We start from the raw sequence: 22,818 nt of genomic DNA, 5'->3' as shown, positions 1-22,818 counted from the left end.
CAGAAAGGTCCAAGAATCTCCTTGGATTTATTTTTTGTAACTTACTTTCTGACAAAAAAAGTAATGTATGCCCTGTATGCCCCAATGATCTCGTTTATCATCCTGTTGTCAGAGGAAGCGGTATTTGGGGTCCTAAAAGGGATTGGCAGTGAGGTGGCTAAAGCTCTCAAACAGGTAGATCATGTTCAGCAGTGATGTTTCTTCATCACAACTATGACAAGGAGTTATGGAACAGTGACTTGAATTACGAAGTCCCTCTAAGAAAAGGCATTTACAAGTAACTTTTTTATCTCTCTTTGGTTATGCATAATGTATAAAACATGATTCTGTGTCTATTTAATAAAAATAGACTTAATACAAAAAGCAAGTTTAATTAGAACTCATAACTGGAGATGTCAAAAGCTGATCACAGGTCTGAATATACCTCTTTCTAAATTTAGTTATATATTCTTAATTTCATGATGGATATTATGTACTCAGTGCTTTGGGAAGTCATGCATAATGTAATAAGGATTTTCACTTAACAGTACCTCTAGCAAATGTTTTCTGTGCTAATACTGTATGCCAAGAAGAATGTGATATAACAAATGATTTATTTATTTTCAATAGGTCATTAAATTTTATCCTCAAAATTATGTGAAACTGTAAGAACTTAAAAAAGAAGTGTAACACATTCAAGTTACACGCATGAGGAGACAGGTTTGTGGATGCAATCAAATTGCAACTGAATTTTATAATCAGGTGGCTCTACTGAGGAAAAAAATAATTTTAGTTGCTCCATAAAGGTGAAATCCTAAACCTGTCTATTGCAAAAATAGTCATCCTGAAAAAAGAAAAAATATTATTTTCAAGGTAAATTATTCCCTGTGCAAAGATATGTGACTTATGTAAAGGGACCTCTGGAGATCATCTAGTCCACCCCCCCTGCCAAAGCAGGTCCACCTAGAGCAGGTTGCTCAGGAACATGTCCAGGCGGGTTTTGAATGTCTCCAGAGGAGATTCTACCACCTCCCTGGGCAGCCTGTTCCAGAGCTCTGCCACCTTCAAAGTAAAAATGTTCCTCCTCACGTTTAGATGGAAATTCTTATACTCAAGTTTGTGCCCATTTCCTCTTGTCCTGTCACTGGGCATCACTGAAAAAAGACCAGCCCCATCCTCTTGACGCCTTCCCTTTAAGTATTTATAAGCACTGATCAGATCCCCCTTCAGTCTTCTCTAGACTAAAAAAACTCAAGTCCGTCAGCCTCTCCTCAGAAGAGAGATGCTCCAGGCCTCTACATCTTTGTAGCCCTCTGCTGTCCCCTCTCCAGCAGTTTCCTGTCCTTCTTGAACTTGGGAGCCCAGAACTGGACACAGTACTCCAGATGGGGCCTCACCAGGGCAGAGTAGAGGGGCAGGATGACCTCCCTCGACCTGCTGGCCACACTCTTCCTGATGCACCCCGGGATGCCATTGGCCTTCTTGGCCACAAGGGCACATTGCTGGCTCAAGGTCATCCTCTTGTCCACCACCTAGGTCTTTCTCCTCAGAGCTGCTCTGCAGCAGGTCAGCCCCCAACCTGTACTGGTGCAGGGGGTTATTTCTCCCCAGGTGCAGCACCCTACACTTGCCTTTGTTGAAGTGCTCTCGGCCCAACTCTCCAGCCTGTCCAGGTCTCACTGTATGGCGGCACAGCCTTCTGGGGTGTCAGCCACCCCTCCCAGTTTTGTGTCATCAGCAAACTTACTGAGGGTTTGGGATTTTTGTCTAGATTGAAATGGTAAACACCAATGACTGCTAAGTTATCCTTTATGTGGCTTTCAGGTTCTCTTTTGTAGGTTAATTGTTAATTATGTTTTATTTGGTGTTTTTATTTTGTTCTAAGGAAGGTAGTCCTTTTTTTGTAGCAAAGATAGCTTTTTCATCAACGTGACCTATAGAGGAAGCGTGTCATGGAGCTGTACTAAATTCTGTTGTTGGTAGAGGTCTATTAGTGTAGTAAAAGCTTACGCCTTTGTATCAGTTGTGGCCAATGAATGAAGGAGAATTGGCAGTACGTCTGCACTCAGGCCAGTACATCCCCTTTTCAGTTTGCTATTTCTGTTTCCAGTATTTACTAATGTATGGCAAATCATAATTGCAAGCAGATTGTATAGCGCCAAAAAGTCAGTAGAGCAAATGAGCTGTTTGCACTGGAGTTCATAATGAGCAGTAAAGTTAGGCTAAAATTACTTTTCCTGACAGCTTTCTAAGTATGCGGTGATTTATTTTTAAATGAATGAGATTAACATTTATCCTTCTTTTTTCTCCCTTTCCTTCACATTTTGTACGTATGTTGCAAATATTTGGGGAAATGGTGTGTGTGGGCATCTTATAATTATTAAGGACATGATAGCTAAAAATCAACAACTCAGTAAAAAGACCAAATCAGTTACTTATATACACATTTTAATTTGTTAGATACATTCTTTTCTTTTTGAGAACTTAAAAATGGTAGGTAAAATGAAGGTATTAAGGAATGATCTATGACAAAATTTACTAGAATAAGCTAAAAATAAACGATTCAAGAAATAAAGTTGCTGATAAAGTTTCAGATAGTGATGTGATTTAGAGAACAATCATTAACTGGGAAGGTTAACTGTGTTTTCACAACAAGTTATATGCTTTCCTGGTTCTGAAATACTATCCTCTAAATTTAGATGTAATTGTTGAGTTCAATTCAATGTGCAGTTAAAGGTTGAAAAACATATTAGGATTTGAAGAACTGGATATGTTTGTTTGTTCTTACCGTCCTCTTTCAGTCTGTGAATATAAATTAGTTTTGAGGTTCTTAGCCACACCAAAATCTCATAAGATAGGATGCTCAGAAGTAGTAAATTTTCTTAGCAACAGAGAATGTATGCCTTCATAAATATTAAATGTACAATATAGCACCTGCTTGGATGAACTTAATTTTTCTTCCATGTATCTGCTGTATTTAAGGTGGTTCTATTTAAACTAGTAACTTTCAAGTAATATATGTAAGATATACATTTTAGAAAATAATTAAAATTCTGGTTGAAATCTGTTTCAATTTCAGATGGAGTAAGAGTCGACCTGCCAGTAACCATGATTAAAAAATGAATAGTCATTACTGGGCAAATAAACGATGGCTCTTTTATCATTTACTGATGTCATTATGGGAAAGAAAAAATTAGGACTTTAAATAGTTAGCATGAAACAGTACCAAATTTTGTGTAAAGTCCAGTGTAAAATAACCATGCCTCAGAATATTGAAATAGAAACAAAAGTGGCAGTGGTCGCTTGTGTAAACCACTGTGTGATTTAAACGTTTGCTGATTTTTATCAGGATTATAAGTAGTGATTCAAATCACTGATTTAAATCGATCCACCCTGACTTTGCTATCTCTGATTCCTCGAGAAACAAATGTAAAATAGCATTGTTTTGGTACAGTATGAAAAGATCAAGTTTGTACCTGCCTGAGTATTGTTAATAACATTATGTCTAACCATACCTGAGTTTGATCGTTCAGACAGTTTTACCAGAATCTAATTTTCAGGGAGTCCAATAGCGCCATGTTGCACAAAAGCTATTCCCATGAGAGCTAAATGCCAAGGTAATCAATCATACAGTGTACTGTATCCTGTTGTTATGGACATAATATATTATTTATGCAGTATAGAGATTTTTCAGATGTTGTTGAAATGAACAGGCAAGAGAACGAACAACTCTAAGGTATAATATGTCCTTAGCTGAAAATTGCAATTTCCTAGGTTAAAATTCATGAAGATGCCTTCAATGCTTGCATGTTTGAGACCGATTTGCTGCAAGTCTGGACTTTCGGGGAGTAGCGAGAAGTCAGTTAGAAATCTATAATATGCTAATTACACCTACAGATGAGTGCCAGATCTTCTGTATCTCAATTACTAAACCCAGAAGTCACTGGAGATGCAGTAGAACATTTTGGCAGGAGTACAAAGCCCAAAGACTGAGGTAGTACAGTGTGTGTTCCTCAATGAGCCATTGCATATGATCACCACTGATATATTTAATAAATATATTTAGGCACAGGCTTAGGCTTTTGATGGAAAGTTGTCTCAGCTTTCAGTTTTCCCCTCACTGCATTGTTTCAAACATTTTGGTTTTGTGCTGAGAATGAGATGATAGTCTTCTTCACCAGATTCATTTAATAAACTGCACTATTTGGACGAGAAGCCCTAAAAGACTGTTAAAAAACAGTGTTGTGGTGGAAAAAAAGTTGCTTCGATAAATGGCTACATATTGAAATTATGGCGGCCTAAATGCCTTCCTTCTCTTCCCCTTTCATACTCTTTCCCATTTTTAAAATAGCTTGTCAGCCCTTCTCTGCACCACGGTTCCCTTTGGCATCACTCTGTCATCTCAATCAGATCTTCTCTCTAGAGTCTTCCTCTCTTTGGCCCTCTGACCTTTGCCTTATGCCTCTTCTCTGTTCATCTTTAATTCCCACTTGTACACTGGCCTTTCTTACTTCTTCGTGCCCTTGTCTTCATCTGCAATGTAGATATTTTTCAGTTCTACTCAATAGACTCTCATTTGTTGGTTGTTTGCTTGGCCTTTCCGTATTGGCTCCAATTTTTAGGGGGTTTGCAGTTGTGACCACCCTCTCTTCTGGTGTCTGTCTTCTCTTGTCATTCCTCCTTCATAATTTTAGGGATCTCGTAGTCTCTAGTTTCCTTCTATGACAATGTTTTGCTCAGCTCTGCATTTTGCTTTTTTCTTCCCCTTATCTGTGGAGAAATCCTGTCCATGAATACAAATTCATGTCTGTACTAATGAGTCTTATCTCAGTCTCTCCAGCTCTACCTTTCCGTCCAAATTAAAATCTCAGCTGGCATTTCATGGATTTAGGCAATTCTTAAGAAAAAAAATTCACCCTTCTTTGGCTAGTGTCAGCACTATCACTCACTGTAGCCTATGCCTTAAAATTGCCATGGTCACTTTCTGGTGCTTATCTAAATCCTTCTTAATCCTCCTTTTGTCCCTTCATTTTCCACGCATGAAGAGAACCCTGCTACTATAGCTTCTTCCTGTACTAACACGCCTCAGCCCTATTGCACAAATGATGTTACATTTTATCTCAATTTCCCGAGTAACACCGTCTCTCAGCAATAATTCTTAATTTGTGGTGGGTTTTTTTTGCTTTGAAGTTGTTTTACATTATTTTAGACCTGAAAAAATGTGTTTCTTTCAACTAGTTGGTCTAAAAGATCTTGTCTCCTATAAATCTTTCTTGTTCTTCCTCCTTGGCCTTTCTAAGACATGCCTTTCCTCTTCATTCATGTGGCTAAAATTATTATCAAGGGATATTACGATTTTCTGTCTTGACTTCTGCAGTGTCTTCTCTGCCTTTCTTTATTGACGTTGTTTTGCTCCATTAGTATCTTCTCAAAATGCTGCTGTGAAGTTACCTCTTCATGTGTCTCCACAGGCCCTTAACTTTCAACACCTTTCATGGCCTCTCATCTGTCAACTGCTATCAAGAGCTTAGTTCTCTCCAATTACTGCCCGCTTGCTTATTTTTCAGATGCCACCTTGATACTCTTTTTGGCCTCGGCTTTTCCTCACACTTAATGAAAGCCACTGGTGGATGGCTGACAGCCTACCTCAGAAGCTTTCTCAATTTCTTCATCCAGGATCCTTTGTAGAAATGCCCATGGAGATACGAGAGGGCAGGTCACCTGCTGGGTCGTGCCCATTACTCATCATCTTCCCCAGGCAGCTCCCTTCCTTGTCCTTCATCAGGCTGTATTCATCTGTTCTCTTATGTCTTCTACTTAACCCTTATGCTCTTTGGACCAGGAATTCTCTCTTGCAAAATTTTTTAGAAAGGACCTCATGGCTTGGGAAGACAGATTTGAGAACAACGACAAAGTTAATGATAAATGACCTTGCAAGCGTGCAGCGTCAGTCAGGGGCTTTCTGATTTACTAGTTATTTGTTTGTGTGTTTGAACAAATGTGAGTCTCTTGCTGCTGATGAATAGATGCTGAATGAAGGCAGACACGGTCTTGTTCTCACAGCAAGCAGCTGAGTCAGTGCCGTGAGCAGCACTGCTACTTCGGGGTTTCTTTTCCTCGGTTCTGTACCTAGAAGCACCAGTAGCAGCTAAAATAATTTTCGCTGCGAGGAATTAATTTGATTCATATTTTTCTCTCTGTAAATGTGCTACTTTGCATGAATATTTTGTTCAAGCATTTAGAGTACGTGACTTAAGCAGCACAGTGAAAACATGAAAGTCTTGTAGGACAAGCGCTTAATGCCTGCGTTGCTCTTTCTTGTGTACTGAATACAAATCAGTTGTTTCAAGAAAAAGAGCAGAACTAACCGGTTTACAGAATTACGTGACTTACCAGGTCTCCATTCTGATTATTTCTTGTCTGTGCTGCTGTTGATCTGTTTGTTCTTGAAAAATACAGCAGTTACTAAGCAAAGAGTGGTCTCTGCTCCCAGTCTCTGCTGTGGGTGGTGGTGGTGGTGGGACACCTCTGCTGTGTCACACCAGAGGATGCAGCTCCTTCAGGCTTTTTCCAAAGTGCCAGAAAGCGATACAGAGAAAATTCTCTTGTGTAGGCACCGTCTCTGTGGACATGTGCTGAGGCTCCCTGGAGAAGACTGATGTGTTGAAATGTTTGAACACAGAGACTACTTTGGAGAATTACTTTCTGTATTTGAGCAGACAGCCGTGACTGCTGTGAACCTAAAAGTGGAGACAAAAGGAGAGTGTAAAGAAACAGTCCAAGTCTCCATGTGTGGAAAATATAAGTTTAAAAACAGTGTTCTGCATTGTGATTTTCTTTTTTTTTTTTTGAGGGGGCCTTAGACTTTTGGACACATCTGTTGGCGTGTTTGTTTCTCCCAGACTTTTTTGTCATTTCTTTTTATAAGGCACAGTGAAAAAAAAACAACCCACAAACTTTTTTTTTCTGTACTACTTTCTCACTTGCAAGCAAAATGATACCAGACAACCTAGCATTAGAAAGATTTCAAAATAAAAATTGTTTGTACTTTTCTGGTTTGAGGCCTTTGCATTATTAAATGCTTTGAATCAATTTTGTTTCAGACAGGGATTTGGTGTGCATGGTAGCATCTCTGTCTAGCCGGTGGCATGGCAGGCACGGGAACCTTTATACTTTGCCTGAGATGAAGCTACTACTTTGTTAGCTCAAATGCCATAAACTTTGTTGATGGTACTAAATATCTTAGGTTTGAACTTTTATAGCGAATAAACCAACTGTGTGCTGGTGCCCATGTTTCATTACACTGGAACTATTAGCTTGCATTCCTGTGAAATCTATGTACAAGCAGTCTCTAAATTCAAGAGTATGTGCAGTAGGTTAAACCTTTTCTGCTTGTCAAAATTTCCTATATTCCAGTGTATATTTTGCTTCTGGTGCTACCCGCCTAGTGACTTTATTTCTTTTAAGTTGTGTTTTCATGTCTGTAACGTGAATTGTGTTTAACAGTATAGTTGTTCTATCCTGACCTTTCCCACCAGAATTACATTACTCTGCCCTTTTGTAACAATCACATCGATAATTGTGGCTAGTAGAAACTTGAAGAATCTTGTCTTTATGATAAGTATTCCACATAGGTCTTATAAGAGCAAATAAAAAAATGAAAGCATAAGGTCTAGTTGTGAGATGTACCCATTATAATTCAAATGCAGATAAGAGCAAATACATTAAAAAATAGTAGATATAGAAGTTTCAGCATGTCATTTTGAGGTAGATGAGTTTGTCATTGTAAATTTACCAAACTATTATTTTTCTCTATATGCATTCATTATGTTGCTATTAATTCTGGTACGGACTGTAAGTACTTTGTAGAGATCAAGTCTACAGATAAAACATAAACTTACTACATGAAAATGGCAGAAGCTTTACTAATACAAAAAAGCCAGAATTGAATGCCTGGAAATTTTTATGATTTTTGGGTTTTCAATGGTTCTGAGCTGTGATTGTGGCAGGAGCTGTTTCCAGCACAAATTGCTTTGCTGTAGGTACACAGCAAAGGTTCGAGCGTCAGTGTACATGCATCAGTGGCTGCTAGTTTGGCACACAGGCTTACCCATTCACTGACCATAAAAAGTGGGGTATTTAGGAATGCCAAGAAAGAAAATTTAGTATTTTCGTGCATATTGTTTGAGACCACTGGTAGAAGCAAGATTCTGCTGACTAAACTAGGCTAGTTGTGTTACATAAGATGTCAGCTCGGTTAAAAAGAAATAAATGTCTGACTGGATGAAATGGAACCTTGGTGTGACTGCTAGTGATTTGGAAGGGTGAATGATTTGAAGATGAAGCTAAGAGTTATCTGTCCCTTCTACTGAAAGCCAAGCATGATATTCTGTAAAGTGATGTGAAAACCCAGGGCTATGGCTAACTCCTCCCAGAGCACGAAGATCAGCTAGATCATCTTAGTTGAAAGACTATGTCTGTCTGACTAACCTGCAGCCTTGTTTTCTCCAGTTTTTGGTTACCAGCCCTTCTGGCCAGACCAGTGGAACTTGGCCAATCCTTCTGAAACTGTTGACTGTCTTAGTGTCCGCATCATCTCCTTTCTGCCTTGAATGCACCTGTGTGCTTCAGACCAAGAGAACAGAAAGTCCTGCAACAACAACCTGTTCTCTGCTCTTCCCACCCTTTTGTATATCACTTCATACTTACCCATAAGAAGAAGCAAGCCTAGGAGGAGTTGCAAAACCAATTGTGGAATGGACATGTATGTCACCTATTAGAATTAATGTTCAATGATGATGCAGATCTTCATACATGATGTATGTCAGATCACCACTTGGTTTGCCTCACTGGCTCCCAGTCAGTTTTTGGTATCGTTAAGGCTTTGGTCTTGATCTTCAAAGCAACTGTTGGATCAAACGCCCCAGCTACATCAAAGGCTGTGTTTCTATTTGTGAACTGCCAGAATAGCTGTATTCCTTTGGGGCAATGTAGAAAACGAAATATCAGAGCAACCATGCATCAGCTGGGGACACAGTGTTGTGGGGTGGGGGTACAGGCGATGCAAAAAACCTACCTGCGAGGCAATCAGGTGAATTCAGAGTCAGATGTCCTAAAGGAAATGCTACAAAATCTCTCTGTGAATGTGTTCCATCTTAAACATGATGCAGCCCCCATTTTTATCTGAAAAATAACTTTCAAAAAGAAGAATATTAATAAAATTTGGAATGGTGTCAGATCATGAAAGGGATTGTATTCTTAAACATAATTTATACCCATCATATGGTAAATTTTTAAAAGTTGTGTGCTTGCATAGGACAACCTCCTAGCAGTATTTAAAGCTTACCTTTTAGCATTAAAATCACAACCACCACTTGCTAGGAGAGGTCATATTATTACTAGCAAAAGCTAAACAGTGGCATAGCTCAAAAGGAACTGAATATTATATGACTGTTGATGGATTCAAATCAAGTCTGGTCAACTTCTAAACAAACCTTAAAAGTGCTGTTTTTATCTGATCAGAAATATTCCCCTCTGTGCTTTATAAAGTACTATGGACAAAATGATAGTGCCATAACTCTGCTCCTTCAACATTGTTGCTACAAACTGATAAATTGCTTAAAGGGTTAAACATAAAAATTGCAATTCAAGACAATTGAATTGGATAAAAAAAGTAACTAAGACTATTAGATTAGATATAAACTAAATATCATAATAAATATGCATTCTATAAATTAAATCTCAAAAAATAAAATGCTTTTCTATATGTGGAGGTTTTCATGGCATGTTTTTTCAGTTCTCCCTTTTTCTCTGATGGGAATAGACAATTTTCACCTGAGTGCCTAATGCTTGGTAGAAATGAGATAACCATTCTGCTGTTTTGAACAGTTGAGTCCCTTGAGTGTCTGCTGTCTTAAAAAGGTACATACATTTCTTCATTTTAAGCTTCTCTTAGCATGCCTAACAGGTTTACCTAAGCTCCACCAGTCATTTAGCCTTCTTTAAAAAGAGAGGAAGTTGTCATTATATCTCTTAACCAAGACAGTTGAAGTTGATTTGGAGGTATTCTGTTGAGAAGCAGGGTAGAAGCTCTAGTGGACACTGCCCTGTTTGCCTCATCTGGTGCGTGTTTCCGAAAAGACTGCAGTAAGGTAGAGTGTGGTCATTGCTGGTAGAGTGTGCAAGGTTGAAGGCAATGAGGTTTCCAAACTTCCAGCACAGAAATTTTGCCGAATTTTTCTAAAATGTTGAGTTTGCATAACTCAACATAAAAGAATCTCCTTATGCCTCAGAAGGAGACTATGTGAATGCAGAAGTGTTTTCATCTCAATGCCATGTTCAAACAGAAAGTTTTGTGCAGTTTCCGTGAAACTAGATTGCAAAACACATGGGCCAGTCTGGTACATTAAAAAAGTGCCCTTGTCACTCCTAAGCAGAATGACGATAGTAAGGCAATTACCACTGAAATCCTGTTCTCCTGACCGGCCTGATTTGACGTCTGAATGGGTTGCCTTCCACAGCTGAACTTTGTAATAAATACACACTCCAAAGCACTTTGTTGCTAACTTTAGACATAAAGTAGAGGTGGTCAAAATCTGTTCTTCAGTTAATCTTTTCTTTGATAGCGACTCCTTAGGAAGGATCTAATCCTGAGTCTGTAAATTGCATCCTGTTTGTATCTGAGGAACTTGTACAACTGTTATCTTGAACTATGAGTTTACTTTTTTTTCTCCAGCTCTTGTGGTGAGTAATGTGAAGTTAAGTCACAAGATTTCTTCTTCCTGACTGGCTGATATAAATTTGAAGCAAGAGTGGAAAAAAAACGAGTTTCTGTTGTTCAGCTGTGGATGATAAATGTTCAAGTTCTTAACAATTTCAGGGTCTTATGAATTATTATTTTTAATGAATATGTAACTGGTGGTACTTACAAGAAATACGGCCTCATGATTCCTGATGATTTAAAGAGGCATCTTTGCCAATTATTTCTTTTGTTACAAAAAGCATTGCCTTGAACACATCTCTGCAAATTTTCTGCTGGAAAAAGTGAAAATGAATGTGTAATGAAAGCAAAGGTTTTATCTGTGTATGTGTAATTGTCTTATGTGTGCGTATATAAATGATAAAACTTAACAGTGCAATCTCAACATTTTACTGACATAACTAAGAATATGAATGAACAGCCCAAGTCTTAAAAGATGACTGCCCATAAATGTTAGTATTGCAGAATTCTGCTGCAGTGTCACACATACATATTAAAAAATGCTTTGTTCTATACAACCGCTTTGAATATTACTTCTCTCTCTTTTTTCCCCCCTGTGAATATACAATTGGTATGCACCAGTTGTATTGAAAGAATAGATGCAGTTTGCTCAAGTAAAGAACAAATAATTAATGTTTAAAGAAATTGAAATAAACTATAATGCAGAATGCTTTTCAAATATGGAAATTCATTAACAAAAAGGTGACCTTCAAAATAATTTTCCGATGAGTTAGTGGTTCTCTGTAATACTGTACTGCAAGATGAGCTAGAAGATATTTTTGTAAGCAAAAAAATACTTTTAAAAAAGCATGAAAAACCCAGAACAATTTTGTTGTGAAGTAGCACCTGAAGTGGCTGGTAATCAGCCTGGTTTTCAGTCAGTGGCTCCGTTACCTGAGGCAGTTTACGTGCTGCTCAGTCTGACGATGCTTTTAGTGATTTTGTATGCCCAACTATACCATTACCTTTACTAGTATTTCAAAACAGTTAAGAACAAAGTGCATGTTTAGTATCTTTTCCTTCTGTCTTCTGATTGCAAATCTGGCTTTTATCCCTCTTCCTGCCTGCTTTCAGTGCACTGCAGAAGCCTCACTGGGCGAGCAATAAGGGACTCTTGCAGTGGGGACTGATCTGACCCTTCACCAGCTCGTTTCCTTTCCCTCGCTCTCTATGCAGATTTAAAAGGGACCTTTCGTATGGCTTCTGCTTGGTTTTGGGTTGATAGATGGAAATGGTGAAAAATCAGAACAAAAATGAACTTTAAATATTTAATGATGTGAAGTTATTCGTAGAACGAAGGATCATTTAAATGAGTACTGTTTTGGAAACTCAGATGCGGGCATGTTGATTAGATATATAAACAAAAGGCAGCAATGTCTTTAATTAGAGTTTCTTTGCATTTATTTTTGGTTTTCCGCATAAATATGCATGGATATAGGGTTCACAGTGTTTAGAAATGCCTGTAAGCTGTTTGTGTGCATATACAATGGCACATGCCCTCCAGTCTGTCTCCTTTCTTTGTGCCTGGTAGCGAAAATTTGCAAAAGTGGTGCCGTCAGTTCAGGACTGCGCAGAACAGAAACTATAGCCCCAAAAGCGCTCGGTTTTATTATGTTATCCAAGAGTTTTATGGAGTAGCATCTTCTGTGCTCTCTTTGTTAAGGAATCAGTGGGGCATTCCCACACCCTGGGGAAACTTGCCAGCACCAGCAGCCCACCCCGAGAGATGCTGTGGGGATGGAGGGAAGCTGAGCCCCAGAGAGGGGAGATGAGGGGGTCTGGGAGGAAGCCTGAAGAACACAAGTCACTTGTGGTGGATGGCTGAAACTCCCTTGGAGCAATTGATTAAGCTTAAGCAGCATTTTGGTTTTTAACTCCAAGGACACCCGGATGAGTTTTAAATCAGAGTATTTAATGAAATACACCTTACAGCAGGGATTAATGTGTCCATCAGCTCGTATCTCTTTGCCAGTGTGTTTCTGGGAGACAGTAAAGCTTCATATTACTTAAACACTTTTTCTCAGATGACTGTTGGTTAGTTGCTGCTCAGATCTCACTTAGATTTGGTAGATTTAAGATGACAATGTTGGGAAGGTAGAATTTGAACATAAACCCTTGTCCTTCCTTTTTGAATAATATTTCTTCAACCTTTAACAAACAGCCTTGGAAGAGAGCAGCGATGATGACAGGAACGATTCCATTTACCTGGCTATAATAGCGGTGGCCTTTGACTGCAGTTGTGGGCAGTGTTTTTTTGTTATGGCACCCCTATTAATGGGGTATAACATAATGTAATGGGCAAGTAGCAGGGGCTTGTTTGCTTGTCTTGTAACTCTCCATTTGTCACCCGGCAGGCTGAAGAGGAAACAGTAGCCTACCTTGCGCACAGTGGAAGTGAAGAAGAGTTTGACCCAAGTACTCTTCCAGATCCTGATAAGTACAAAGATTCTGACGAAGAGCAGGATTCAGAAAGTGAAGACAGCTATAGGTATGCACACATTTTCAACATTCATTTTTAAATGTTCATGGGTTTTAGAAACTGTTTTCTTTAGATGTTATGAATTCATTTTACTGTCATTCTCTTGCTCCTGGGACTTAGTATTTAAGTCTGTTTGTGAGGTGGGTGGTGAACAGAAACCTGTGCTAACGGCTATTATTTTCTTTTGGGAAGCTGTATTAGAAAGGTTTTCGAGTCAGTATTGAAGGGATCTCAGTCAGACTGTTTCACGTGCAAAAGTCTTGACTAATTCCCTGAAGGTTTCATATGTTTCAGAAATACATTTCTCTACTGTCATGTTACCAGTTCTGTTTAGAAGTAAAAATGTTGAAGTCAATTGAGGACTTGGATGAACCCTCTGCCTCTGTACCTGTGCTATATTAAATAAATTTGTGCACTGTGAAACTTGGTAATTTTTATGATTCAGTGTTGCTCAGATTCTCCAAAACCACAAATGAAGTGGAATCTGAGTTAGAAGTAAATATATAATAAAATCAACAACGTTAAACTGTGCTTCTTGATGTAAAACAATGTTTTTTTATTACATAAACCAGAAGATTTTACTTCTTGTAGTTTAACAGAAAAGCATGGGGTGGGGATGAGGATCCATAGTTGATGGCAACATACTGCATTCTTCAGCACATACTGCAGGAAGACTGAGGGATGTTGCATGAAGTCCTGTGTGGTTTTTGCCATTGGCTTCACTGCAACAAGACGTCCATCTGTGTGTTTCTGACAAACAGCCTATCATGTAACAGATTCAGAAACATGATCTTGACCCTCAAATGGGAGTATAGTTCTTTATTTTGTCTAGGTTCATAAACCTCTTGTTTTTCGTGTCTGAATCAGCTAAATCTTAGTGGCTAGATTGTCCCTAGCCCCATGTCACTGCATGTTATGGGGGCAGCATTTAGGTCTGGGTGTGGGGACATGGCTTTAAGGACTGGAGAGCCCTAAGTTAACAGGCTGGTGACCACGTCCCCTGGAGCCCGTTGGTCAGTAGAACCAACAAGGATAGAGGAAATGCATTGCTTTTTCTGAGCAGCAGGAAATTGCTCCTTCTTTGTGGGAGAAAGATGGTAACTATAAGTCAATTATAGTTCTTTCTGGCCTTTCACTTCCCTAAGCTGATTCAGTATCTCCACTCCATGTAATATGAATGAAAAAGCTTTGTAAAACATCAATACAAGGGCAAGAGCAGTGGGTGACAATCTGCCAATGGATAGATTTGGAAGATGACAGGTTCCAGGACAAAATTACATTTCTAGGAGAGCCTGAAAAGAGTGTGTCAGAATTAAGAGCTGTTGATGGCTCTGGTGTGCAGCTCAGCATGTGGTGGTTAATCCCTGGCTGGCTTGGGCCGGCCTAGGGAACATCAGTCGTGTCTTTTCAGCCTAAATGGATTTGGCCACGGCGCAGGCTTAAGTACTGGCACGTGATGGTCTGTATTGTCCACAACTGCTGTGACTTTGGATGGTGCCAACTAGAGCTGTTCTGGGCAACATCCCAGAGTATTTTGGTGCGGTAGGACAGGCAAGGGACTGTTTCTAGTAGGCAATGTTGATGAAGCCACATTTCTTCCAGGTGTGTGGGGTGGGTGAAAAATTTAGTGGTCTGTTCTCTGGCTCTGAAGTCAGTTTTAGGCTCAGTGTAGATACGTCTATCAGTTGGGCCTCTGCTTTCACCTCTTCCTAAGGGGTGCTCAGAGCACCTCACAACTCGCAAACAGCTGAGAGTAGCACACAGTGAAATTAGGCTTTGGGATTAGAAAATACATCTCTGCTTTGTGTTATATTTCCAAAACTTGGAGATGTTGCTCAAAGTGTTGGATTAAAATAGAAATATGTTGGGCTACATTAGCTGCTACTTGCTTTGAGGGGAAAGAACTACTTCTAAAAGGGATAATTCAAAGTAAATATGTGAGACCTTGGGTATCTTTCTTCATCACTCTTTAAAAATAGATTGTCTGTCCGTGGTTTAAGAAGTCAAAAACTTTGTTAATCTTTTCTTCCTTCTCCCCAGCATTTTTTTTAAATTGGGGGAGCCATACAAATTATGAGTTAAATTTGCCTTTGAATAAAATTCCCTTCCAGCCATACCTCTACAAGCAGAGTAATTAATGACTCCAAGCATGTAATATGAGATTAATTTTTGTATATCTAGCAACATTCATCATATTTGGTTTAAGGCTATCAATGTACATTGTTAATGAGGTGAAAAATTTAAGTGTATCGAATAGAGTGGAAGAAAAGCAGCTGGATTTCTTAAATACTCATTTTGCAGTCAAATTGAGTTTCTGATATTTCTAATCCCTCCACCTCTTTAAAAATGTTGAGGAGGAACAAAGTTACAATTGACCTCATTGTTACCTTCTTTAAATCTTTAATAGGTGTAACTGATCACATTAACTCCTAGATTAGCATAGAGAAGATCTTGGACATGAGGGGAAAGGAGAAATGTCTTAGTTCTGGTACTGTTTTATTAGTGATTTTATGGCCAGTCACCAGCTGACAGGTGTGTAAGTTGGCAGTCAGTGCTGCTTGGTTGTGTACCTTCCCTCATTTATGAAAATTATGGACAAATTGCAGTTTCTTACGCTGTCTTCCTGTGGCAGGATACTGATGTTGACCTGCTGAGTTGTCTGTGATTCTTGATGTGGTTGCCATTACATTGTCTTTTGAGATGATTCATCTGCAAATCGTGGTGCTCCCTCTAATGCGTATTATTCATATCATATCAGTGACTTTGTGAATGCCAGAACTTAATGTTGTTCATGGCAAGAAAAGCAACGTAAGACAGACTTTGTAAAAGGTCTCTGTTTAAAGGCTTGATTATGCTGTTTAGCTGCAAAATTGGACGTTGAGATTGCTGTTGATAAGAGAGGTGATATTCTTATGCCATGAAAGTCTTTATAATAGTTAAACTCTAGCTCACTCTATGAAATGGACCCGATGGTAGCATTTCCTAGTGAAATTTGGTGCCCTGTGCTCTGCAGCTCAGACTAGATCCTTCCTGTGAAGTTGTCATCTACAGAAATTACCTTTTTTTAAAAAAAAAAAAAAAGTTGTATGTCGTCAGCAAGTTTCTGCATGAATGAAGGAGAAATGGGATGAGTATTTACTGAAACTCTGCAGTTCAGAAATTAGCTATCAACAATTGGAGGATGATGGTGGTCACACAAAAGAAGAGGAACAGGTTTGAAGAGTGTCAGAGGAAGCAGAGAAGAGAATGGATGGATACAGGGGTTAGGTGGGTAGTTAGCAGTATCTCCAAAGGCAGCAGCACATTTCAGAGAAGGCCAAGCCTCTGACAGAGGGACATACAACAAATCCAAATGGTTGCATTGAAGCCATAGTCACCTCCAGCTGGAGCAGTTTAAACCCAGAGCAGTGCTATTAGATCTGGATGAGAATCAACCCCTGAATGATTTCAATTTTCAGAACGGTGTATAAAGATAAGATAAAATTTATTAGCCTAAATACCCTGAAGGGAAACTCCAGTTTTCTGGGGCTGGGTCAGGCACTGCTGTCTTATGGTCCGCAGTGTCCATGATGGGAACAGGGAAGAAAAGTGCTCCTACAGCTTCAGACGTCTGATCCGAGTCCACTGCCACTCGTCCACTAGAGCCTTTAGAAAGTAAAGGTGACCTCAAAGCAGAAGTGAGATGTTGACAGTTGGTTTGAGTGCTTTTTCCTGTAAAATCTTCCCAAGCGATAGTAAGAAATATTAAGCATACTCTCCTGTTGGTCTGATTTCCATTTAAATATTTTTTTTCTTCTTCCAGATTATGGTACTTCAGCTCCGAGACAGACTTCTCTTTTGCTTTTAGTACTATTACACTGGTATTTCATTACAAGTAGATTATTCTTCCCTTTTCCTGCAATTGTTTTTTATAAATCTAGTTTTAGAGCTGTTTTGATTTACATCAGTGGAATGGCCAGTAAGGGAAATAACACAACACGATATATTTTCATTATCACCTCTATGTGCTGTAGCATTCTGACAGCAAGTAAGAAAGAAGCTGCACTGGGCTTCATGGAAGGGACTGCAGTAATTAATCTTCATTAGGACTGCTGCCATGGCCTCGTGAATTAAAATTTATTACGTGGAAAAAGGTTTGTGGCACAGCATGTTTGATTAGCAAAATGCCAATATTTATGGGATAAATTATTCCTAACTTTTCTGAACTGTATTTTATGAGCAGATTCATTCATTATTCCTGTGCATTTCTTTGGGAAAGAGCTCGTGTGTGCTCTATGGCAGCCTGGAAACTTGACTCATGGCCTGCAATTCAGCGGCAAGGGCGGTTTGGTTCCTGGTCGGTGCTGGTAAACCCAGGCTCCAAAGCGAGCTCTGATTAAATGCTCACTGAAGCGTAGCCTGCCTGGAGATCTCACAGTCCACGTTGCTTCAACAGCAGCACCTTGGCTGTGTGCCTACACATTTCAAATGGCTGACTCTCAAGCACTTAAAACCTAAATCTTACAGCTTGTCAAGACATACCTTGAAGTCCAGAAGCAAGTTAAGTACTAACAACTAAAAGCTCCTGGTTTTTTCCTGATATCACCTCAAAACAAGCTCGTGAGGTTATTTTTTACTAGTTAAATTGAGAGAGTCTCTCGGTGTATAAGGGTTAGGGTCATAGTTAGATCCCCTGTTTCCCAGATGCCGTTCATATAATGCTGGCATTTACTTAAGGGACAAGATTCATAAGCCGTGCCTTAGTGTTTGAGCAATAAACATTACCTATCAAAGGATACTCCCTTCTTTTGTTGTTACAGCTGTGCAAACAGCGACCACAGAAATCACTGTGCCTGTTGATGAGATGGCTGTTAGTGCCTCCTCGCCTGTGTGAGCGCAGCCTCTCCTGGTAAATCCTTCCATCAGGCAGCTTCAGACCACGCAGGTCGTTCCGGTGGCTGGAAACCTAAATTGCAGCAGATGGTGAAAGGCAGGGATTGTAATCCAGCTGCTCATGCCGCTTTCTAACTGTTATAAATAGAAGATGAAGAGATGCACTGGCTTTGATTTGGATCTGAATTGTGGGGTTGCTTTCTTACTGCATCTTTCTGTTAGAAAAGAATTCACCTTAGAATAACTTTATTTTGTTTTGGCTATTTGTGGATGCCAGCTGCTAGTGCACCAGTTTGTATGTTTGTGAGGGATAAGAGGGCATTTATGTCCATGGGAAGTGACCAATAATAAAAAGATTGGCTCTGCAGGCTGGGCTGGCAGGCCTTCTGTCAGTGGAGACCAAGGAGGAATTCATTTGAGAATAAGTGCTGAAGTCATCCCCATAGAGCTGCTTTCACGCTCTCAGCCCTTTTACATACGCACCTGAGAATTACACCTATTACATCTCCTCCATCTCCTCCAAAGAGCTTTCTGTCCAAGCAGCTACGGAGAAGCACCCGGATGGAGTACGGGATACCCCTTGGCATCGTGATGCTGCCCATCTCTCCTGGTGATTTTCCAGCTTCCTTTTTAAATTGCCACTTTCACCCTTTGTAAAAGCTACATCTCTGGCTGCTCCTGCAGCGCAGCGTATCCCCTCCCCACACTACCAAACCACTGCTGGTAAAAATCCATCCTGCAGGAACAGCACTAGCTGATCTTTAAAGCTCCCTTCTAACCACGTCTATTCTATGGATAGACATTGTCTGTCTTCTCTCTGCATCTCAAAATTATCAACATCTTGTTCACATGTTCCTCATGACTCTGCTTTCCATCCTAAGTTTCCCTTACCAAATACTGTTTGGCTTCTGCTTTTTGTGCATCATGAAAACAGAAGCTGTTAGCTCTCTTCATCGCTCTGTGGCTTTGCTGCTGCTTTTCCCATGTTACACTTTCCTCCTTACCTCTCCAGCTTGCAGCCCAGTAGGGGACAAATTAGTGTGAAAATATACCTCCTAACGTGTAGATAGATCTTCAGTGTGCACTACTAACCGAGCACTGTGATCCCGCAGTAATAATACGAAACAGCTTGACTCAGCATAATCTTTCCACAAAGCTGCTGCTGAAAATTAATCACAATTTGGTGTGCTTTTGTTTGTGGAAAAAATTAGAAATCTCACAGTTCCTTCTGAATGTGTTTTATATTTAAATGTTATACCTTACAGAGCTCTAGGCCTCTGAAACTCCAAAAATGAGTGTCATTTTTGGTATTTAAAGTCTGCTATTTCATAACTTGGGAGATTTCTGCGTTAATTGCCAAGATGTTTTGAACTAATGTCTTGGATGAAGCGTTAGTCAATTATGAATGCAAACTGGGCTTCAGAGTCCATTCAAATGCTGGAAATAATTGGCTATTTTGCAAGCAAGCTAAAATGCTTTTACTTAATGAGGTTTCAGTCTTACACTTTTAAAGTGAACCCCCATACTCTGTCCTGATCAAAGCAAATACCGTGAAACTCCAGCCGAAACCCACATAGGCCACTTGAAAAAGTGAGAAGTCTTGATGCTTTAGAGTATTTTCATATACTGTCATTATAGCTTCAGCATTAATGGAATAGCTTAAGCGCTACAGAGAGAAACACAGACTCCTTTCCCCAGAAAAGGAATAAGATTAACATTGGTAGCAAGCGCTGAAAAGCCACCCCCGTGCAAATGACAGCTCAAAGCCGGCAAAGTTGCTATATCCTTTGAGATGTCCCAATTTTAGGAAAAGTATTTGGTGCACGGTCGTCAGCTATTTATAGAATCATAGACTGGTTTGGCTTGGAAGGGACCTTTACAAGTCATCTAAAGGTCATGGGCAGGGGCACCTTCCGCTAGACCAGGTTGCTTTACACTATTTCTTTTGGATGGGCAGGGAAGGATAGGCAGGAAAAGTAGAGGTGGGGTGTTCTGGGTTTTTTTAAATTATGGAAATGCAAGGTGTTTCTCCTAGGATTTCCCTTCTCTCTCTGTGCTGTAGTGAGTAGGCAGGAGTTGGCACCGCTCTCCTGTGAAAGGAGGAGGAGGAGAGAGGGAGGCAGGTGACAGGTCTGCAGCCCAGAGCAAGGCCATCAGACCTCCCTTGCCTGGAAGGAGAGGCAGCCAGACAGCCTGGTGCACGAGCCAGGAGGAAGAGGAACCACGGTGCTGCCAATCCCTCTCAGCAAGCGTTTGGCAGCTTCTTGAAAACTGTTGTATTTTGGGGATAATGTTTGGGTTACGCTGGTTTCCAGTGGGTGATGGAACCAGCATTTCACATACATTCACAATTCATCCTATTAATGGGAAAACAAGGTGGGCGGCTGAAGGTGGTTTGAACTGGGCATTGGGTTCCTGTGCTGTCTTGGGTCAGAGGATGGTGTTCTCCTGTTTGAGCTATTTGTTATAGCTGTTGTCTCTAAACAGTATTTATGAATGAAAAAGTTCATAAGCATTCTTTTTGCACTTAAGCAATTAAAAAAAAAAGTTTAAAGAATTTTTTAAGTTGCCTTAATTTTTGTAAATAAATTGAATTTTTCTGGGTAGAAATTGGCCAAATTTTAATTGAAAACCTGAATTTAACCATCTATTTTAGAAAAGTCTGAACTCAATCTATTAGGTTCCATTTTTATTTTTGTTATATTCTTTAAAATACAAACATGAAAAACTGAGAATGCCATTTTGTCCAGTTAACTTGTTTGGAGAGAATGGATTGTCATGTGAGGGGTTGCATTCTGCTTTTTTTGGTATGAATTCTACCATAGGGCATAGGACAGCCAGCTTTCTATAACCTGTTACACGGATATTATATTTTAGAATAGATTTTGTTAGATTAGATCACTTTAATCTTAGATAAAATGATTTATAGCAAATATTCTGTTATGGACAAAAACTACATGGAAATATATGAAAGCCTGGACTTTCCTCCTGTTGCTGTCATGTGATAGAAATCAAAGTATTAAAACAGATACATAGCAGTTTCATTCAGATTGAAGGCTGCCAAAGGCAATTCATTAAAATCTTAAGAAAAGCAGCAGAAGAAATAGGAATTCACCAGGGAAAATAACCGGGTTTGGGTTTTTCTCTTCCTCACGTGGCAAAGAGGAGGTTAACAGCTTCCAAGAAAAGCTTCTGAAAAAAGGGAAAATAGTGGCTTGAATGAGATGGACCCAAATCAAAACTCTATTAAGTGTAAGATTGGCCAATGAAATGACAGTTCTCATATTTTATTTTTGTCACATATTTATTTTAGACAAGATCTAGAATGCATGTCAGAGTCCACTGACATATCACTAAATCAGTTTTGTCAAGTTGTCTGTCACTCTGTAAGGCAGCAATATTAGATAAAGCTGATAGCAATATCTTGATACACTGTAATCAATTAAGACAGCAGAACATCCTCCGTCACCTCGGCCTGAAATCAGTTCTAATTTAGACATTCAGAGTTCATCAGCTTCTGTTGCTTCACTCTTCTGAATTGTAATTTTGTTTGCTCTTATCTTGACATAAATTTGCCTTGTTTAAAATGAATTGTTTGATTACAAGATGATGTTGATTACCACAGTTGTTAAAAAGACTAATTGATTTGTTTCTGCAGCGATCTCGAGGAGAAGAGTGGAAGGAAGAAAAGAAGCTATAGCAACAGCAACGCAGCAGAAGAAATGCCGCTGAAAGGGAAGAAAGCGAAAATCAGCCAAGAGGAAGACCCCTATTTGCCGCTAGATACTGGGCTGTCTCTGGCAGAGGATGAAGAGCTTGTGCTGCATCTGCTCAACAGTCACAGCTAATTATTTTTCTGCACATTTTCTTTTCTGGGACATCTCCACAATTTTGTCAGTAGTCTATACAAAATGGATTTGGCATCTGGGCAGCTGGGTACCAGTGGATGTAGATAAATGAGTTTGAGTTCCATGTGCAATGGGATTGCCTCAGATTGGCTCATAGATTATAGGCAATATTTACTTTGATTTATAAGGCTTTCTAAACCAACTTTCCAGCCTAAATCCCCAGATGTCATTTTACAGTAACACATTCATAATTTAAAATCTCCGAGTTTTGAAGCAATTATCTTTTTTTATTTTAATCTTGCTTTAAATATAAACAGGATGATCCTTTCTTGACTATGTCAGGTTTGTTATTTTTGAAGATAAATGTGTACTGAAATTATTAAAGAAGAAATACTGTTGGCAGCTCAAATCGTATTACTTACACAGAAGAAAAAAATGCAGTTTATTTTTATCATGCACATATTTTAAAAAATTTTAATAAACATTTCTGAAGCCTCGGTGTAAACTTTTGTTGTCTCTTTCACCTTTGTTATGCAACCCAAGTGTCACCATTTCTGTTATGAGTCTATTGTGATTATCATTTCTATTATTCTGCAGTTATAGTTTCTATTATGATTCTGTCTCTGGTGTTAAGCAGTGGATTTCTGAATGAAAACCACTTTTAGAAGATAAAACTTTGACTCTTGCATTCAAATCCCATATGAATGAGAAGGCAGAAGGAGGCAGGGCGTAACGCAGCCTCATCAAATTGGTTACAAGGCAGATTTTTGTTGCAGACTTAACAGCTGGAAATGAGCTACTTGGTTTTGCTATGACCAAATAGAATGAAGAAAAATAATGTAATTTTGAGCATATTTTCCAGTTTCATCCCATCAAACCAT

At 39.3% G+C, this 22,818-nt stretch overlaps 1 protein-coding gene across 2 annotated transcripts in view; it reads left to right on the top strand.

The window, feature by feature from the left end:
* Nucleotides 1-22,442, top strand: part of DDX10 (DEAD (Asp-Glu-Ala-Asp) box polypeptide 10) — a 184,870-nt gene extending 162,428 nt beyond the window's left edge. The window contains exons 18-19 of one of the 2 annotated variants that reach the window (XM_014966204.1): nt 13,093-13,226; nt 21,748-22,442. In XM_014966204.1, the coding sequence (XP_014821690.1) occupies nt 13,093-13,226; nt 21,748-21,937 (324 nt within the window). In that variant the 3' untranslated portion in view covers nt 21,938-22,442. Of the gene's footprint in view, nt 1-13,089; nt 13,227-21,747 lie in introns of both variants that reach the window. The other variant, XM_014966203.1, reaches the window with a different exon arrangement.
* The last annotated feature ends 376 nt before the right edge of the window (nt 22,443-22,818 follow it).

This window comes from Calidris pugnax, unplaced genomic scaffold (assembly GCF_001431845.1).
Source record: "Calidris pugnax isolate Ruff unplaced genomic scaffold, ASM143184v1 scaffold20, whole genome shotgun sequence".
Lineage (NCBI taxonomy): Eukaryota > Metazoa > Chordata > Aves > Charadriiformes > Scolopacidae > Calidris > Calidris pugnax.
Note: the sequence above shows the minus strand (reverse complement) of the source record. Positions and strands in the feature narration are given on the sequence as shown.